This window comes from Tigriopus californicus, chromosome 11 (genome assembly GCF_007210705.1).
Source record: "Tigriopus californicus strain San Diego chromosome 11, Tcal_SD_v2.1, whole genome shotgun sequence".
NCBI classification, from domain to species: domain Eukaryota; kingdom Metazoa; phylum Arthropoda; class Copepoda; order Harpacticoida; family Harpacticidae; genus Tigriopus; species Tigriopus californicus.
Genome location: NC_081450.1, coordinates 8,286,268 through 8,291,344, shown reverse-complemented (window position 1 = coordinate 8,291,344; position 5,077 = coordinate 8,286,268). Strand labels below are relative to the sequence as shown.

At 46.3% G+C, this 5,077-nt stretch overlaps 1 protein-coding gene across 1 annotated transcript; it reads right to left on the bottom strand.

The window, feature by feature from the left end:
- Positions 1-1,373: 1,373 nt before the first annotated feature.
- On the bottom strand, positions 1,374-4,271 carry LOC131890334 (puromycin-sensitive aminopeptidase-like; the record flags this gene model as incomplete). The annotated part of the gene is given in 2 exon segments (XM_059239660.1): positions 1,374-2,897; positions 3,028-4,271. Coding segments are annotated over 2 exon segments (2,643 nt in total). The 3' UTR covers positions 1,374-1,496.
- Between the last annotated feature and the right edge of the window lie 806 nt (positions 4,272-5,077).

Below are 5,077 nucleotides of genomic sequence, written 5' to 3'. Positions count from 1 at the left end.
GTCTAATTTGGCAACTTTGCCTACTTCTGTTCATCGCTCAACCCCAATCTTGGCTCTGGGATTAATTTTTCAATCATTTTCTTTTCTTGGTGAGTCTTGGGGTTGAAGGGGGAACACCCTTGGCCAGCGAACCCGTCAATCACATTGTCCATTTTTTCCAAAAGGTAGTGACATGTTCTAGCATCAGATTAATTTTCTGTTTGTGGTTGTGATTAGCCACGAATCCCTAGAAATATGAACTATGAACATAGCCCACGTTAAAAGTCTAGTCAAAGTAACCTTTGATCAACTTTTCGAATAAGTTGAATAATTTGGAAACAGGATCTCTTCAATTAAAATCAGGTCACTTTTATAATTTTTTGCTTAAAGTATTTTGTTTCAAAGTTATGTTGTCAAAAGCTTATTTAGCTGATCCAGAGCAGGCGTAAAATACGGAAAAAAACATAATGCCTAACAAACATAATTTTGTACATTTCTCCTGACACTTAAGGGATCACCAAAGTCATTGTTACTTATTTTAACAACGCAAAAATGTCAAAATGGTATAAGCATTAAAGTAGTTGACTAGAAAGTGATGTCACCGTGATTATGACCAAAATTGATCAGTGCACATGAAAAAAGTGAAGATGGTTTTTTAATTTTTTTGTAGCGTTTGTCAATAACTTGGGGCTTATCTCATGAGTTCCCTAAGCATAATTTTTGTGCTCAAACCTGGTCAAATTCATCTATTCAACAAGATCGTGTAGTCGTATGAAGTGCTTATTTGGAATAAAGTGTACGGATTTGGAGATAAGACAGTTTTGCTTCCGTTCGCAGTCCACATGTCTTGAAGTCCATGGCTGGGCACAATTTTGCAAGTTCTTGCCTCTTGATCTTAGTTTTTTTGGATTTTGTATGCAAACTGAAGCGCATATATTAGGTTAAAAAGCATATTTAAGTGCATATTTTGACCATTTTTTATGGATGTTAAATAATATAAAACTGAGGTTTTTTAATGCATATTTTGGCCGTCTCTACTTAAGGTTCAATCTAACTTATTTGGCCAAATTATCTCCAAATCTATTTGACAAATGATTGACAAGTGGTTTTATTGATTGAAAGGTAGGTCCAAGCTTTGGTCATGGAAAATCATCCCAATCACCATGCTTCCATTTCTTATTCTGCTATGCCATTGAAAATTGACATAGCATGAACTAAAACATGTCAAATTTGCCCACTAAGCAGTCCGAATGATGTTTTAGTTCTTTTCCTCAAAAGAGACGACAAGTAAGTCTCAAACATGTCAACGCATCTGAGGATGCAATTTCAATCACAAAATAAGTCTGTTGAAGCAAACGCTTGTCATTCCCCAGATCAAGAATAACGATAAGGAACTGGTTTCAATTGGTCTTGGTACAAAGCAGTTGAGAATCAAACAGGTTTTTCCACAAGTCTATCACTACAAAAAGACAATGACAGAGCATATCCAATAGCGTCTAAAAAGAAAAAAATTATAATTACATGGAATTGAAGAAACCTTGAATGTCTTTTCCATCGCGTTTCCACCAGGCTGCATTCAATCGGATGGATTCAATGCTTTGCTTCACTGATCTTTCGGCGGGATTGCCCTTGGATTCAAAGAACTTGGTGACCTCCTCAGCTTTTTCGTCGGTCTTGAAAGCGTCAGCGGTGGACTTGATCAGTCGGGCCATTAGCGAGCCACCCTTATATCGACCATAGAAGAGGTCAAAGTGGTCCTTGAAGAAGGTCCAGGCCAATTCTCGTCCTTTCACGTTGGATGCCACCGAGCCGATAATAAAGGGGGAATCTTGAGATCGGACTTCGTCGCTGATGGCAAACTCCAAGACTTTTTTCAACACCTCGATATCTTGACTGGCCCCCATGGCTCTCGATATGCGGTCCTTCTCCTCATGGAGATCAGTGTCTCTATACAGGGCAAGCATTTGTTGGTAAGTATCTTCCCCGCCGTGAGCCATGACCGTGCGATAGACGGGCGCCCGTAAATCAGCCAAAATTTCTCCCAATTTCTCCACATGAGCCTGGAATTGTCGTTGGCTCTCTTGAACAGTATTATCGTGTCCATATTGACCCAGTCTGGATATGACCATGCTTCTCAACAATCCTTGAGTGTGATGTTCTTCGGCTTTTGGACCCCATCCGACTTTCTCCACTACATCTTCCATGGTATCGATGACAAACTTCTTGAAATCCGGACGACATGCTTCGTCAGCCAAAAGGACGGAGAGTTTGCCGAAGCACTCGCCCACCGAGCGCCAGACGACGTAACTATCCTCGTTCTTGATATTTCGAATCATTTCCAGGATCAAGGACGTCTTGACCCGGCCGGCTTGAACAAAAGCCATCAAGTCATCCAATAGAGCTAATCGGTTCAATTCAGAGAGCTTCTTGGAAGCGATGTCTGGGCTGAACTTGACCATATAGTTCTCGGGATATTGAACACGATAATAGCCCATGTACTCCGGATTGAGTTTGACCCAAGCATCTTCCGGTGTGTTTTCCAACGTAACTTCCATTTCGAGTTGCTCCAAAAGAACCGACTGGGTCGTGCCCGTGGAGGTTAAAATATCAATGGGCACAAGCCACTTATATCCCTCAGACTGAGAGCCGTCAGCATTGAACTTCTCTTGGGACAAGGTCAACGTGGTGGTGTCACCCTGGCTCACAATCCGCCGCACTACTATCACCGGGAAACCCATTTGGCTCGTCCAGGTGGACATGATCTGACCCACGGGCTTCTGACTTCCCTCGGCCAAACATTCCCACAAGTCTTCAGTTCTGGCATTTCGGTATGAGAACTTCTTGATGTAGTTGTGCAGACTCTTTCGAAAAGCCTCATTTCCAATGAAGTGGTGTAACATGCGAATGACCGAGGCGCCCTAAATGGTGGCAAAGAGACAAACATCAGGACAGGTCAAATGCCAAATGCAAGTGCCCGCAGACGGCTATCGGGCAGACAAAAGTCAGTGTATCACAAGATATCACTGGTTGATTGGTTGGTTAAGTTACCTTATTGTAGGAAATCGAGTCGAAGATCTCATCGACTTCGGCCGGATGACCGACCTCCACTTCAATCGGATGAGAACTAGCCAAGGCGTCCAGCCGAAGGGCCTCGAGCAACGTATCCCCCACGAATTGGGTCCAGATGTCAAAGTGAGGGAAAAGCGCGTGGGTGCAAGTGTTCTCCATGAACGAGGCAAAGCCTTCGTTCAGCCAGAGGTGGGTCCACCACTCCATGGTGACGAGATTGCCAAACCATTGATGGGCCATCTCGTGACACACCACGATAGCAATGAACTGCTTGCTGGCAGTGGATGTGTTCTGTGCGTCCACCAAGATGCAACTCTCGCGGTACGTGACCAAACCCCAATTCTCCATGGCGCCGCACTCGAAATCGGCCAAGGCGATGCAATCATACTTAGGCAACGGATACGGCACGTCAAAGAACTGGGTGTAGAATTCCAGCGCTCGAACACTGGTCTCCATGGCAAATCGACCCTGCTCAACTTTCCCGATGGGCGTGAACGAACGCACCAGGATGTCGTCTTGGGTGTGTCCATCCACCGACTCAAATTCGCCCACCACCAAAGCGAGCAGGTAAGTGCTCATGATGGGTGAGGGCCCGAACAAGACCAGTCGGTCATTGGGTCCGACCTGATCCGCCGCCGCCGTGTCCAACACGGGATCGGTCAGGTCGGGCGCTTCGGGCATGTTGGAGTGCACGGTCCGATCTCGCGGGGCAATGACCGATAAGCTGAACGAGCTTTTCAGGGCCGGCTCATCCCAACACGGGAAGCACCGGCGAGCTTCAGTGGACTCGAACTGAGTGGCTGCGGCAAAGCGGGTCTGGCCGTCGGGCGTGGTGTAGCGACTGCGGTAAAAGCCGCGCATTCGGTCATTGAGCACCCCTTGATACACGCAATGGATGCGGGCCAGCCCTACGGGTAAAGGCCGCGCCAATTGGACGCGCAGCGTTTCGGCGAATTCATCGAGTTGCACGCCCTCCGGGCCAAAAGACTGGGCCGGCCAATCGGGTTGAGCCGTGGATTCGGCCGTCAGTCGTTGGACGGTCAATTCGGCCGCATTGCACACGATCTCGGAGGTCTCTCGAAGCACCTCCACTTCCACGTTCATCCAGCCTTGGAAGGTCAAGGCCACCAAATCCGGCTTTAGTCGCACATTGTAATGGAGCGGGCGCAGATGAGCGGGCAAGCGGGCAAAGGCCATTGAGGCCACGGCCGAGCCGGTCATTACCCGTTGCTATGAACGTTGGTCGCGGAAGCTGAGAGTAGGTGCCTATCAATCAACCCAGGACGGACACTGGCCGATCACGCGACTGGAAACGGGCGTTTCAACTGAACGTGGGTGTGTCAGGGTGTGTCTGATAAAGTGCTCCTCGGACTTGGGTGAAAACAAACGTCAGCAAATCAACACTTTTTCAGCAGTGTTGCTCTGACCATGTAAAACAGGCGAACTCAAAGTCAGAGTCAATCGAGAACATGTTGAGTCATCATGAGTAAAAGAGTATGTTCTTATTATCTCAAAATGTCACCAAATGTTATGTATTTCTCTTGCCAAAGTGCCAAATAGTATAGTTCACAGTTTGCAGGTTGAAAGAACATCAAAACTAGAGCTCTATAGTAGAAGAATGCGACGATGAAAGGCGCAACCTTTCACCTCCAAGAACACATTTTCACTCCCAAAAAATATGTGAAGACCAATTTTCGACCGTTAGACGTTATATAGACTGTATATTATCCGTTCTATGGCAAAAACAATTCTAATGTCATATATTTTTCAATAAAAAAAATTTGGTTTCGCCTATAAATGGCCTCTGACAAACCCCCATCGAGGCACGCCTCATCCGGACACAAGCCTATCACGACAGGCCTCTATCCAAACGTTTCCTTGTTCCAACACGCCTTGTTTTTACACACTTACAGCTCAACACGCCACCATTCAGACATGCCCCTTTCCCGCCTCAGGGACCAGGCCTGATCCCACAACCAACAAGTAAAAATTATGGCATTCGCCAAAATGAGCGACATTTGGACAAAAG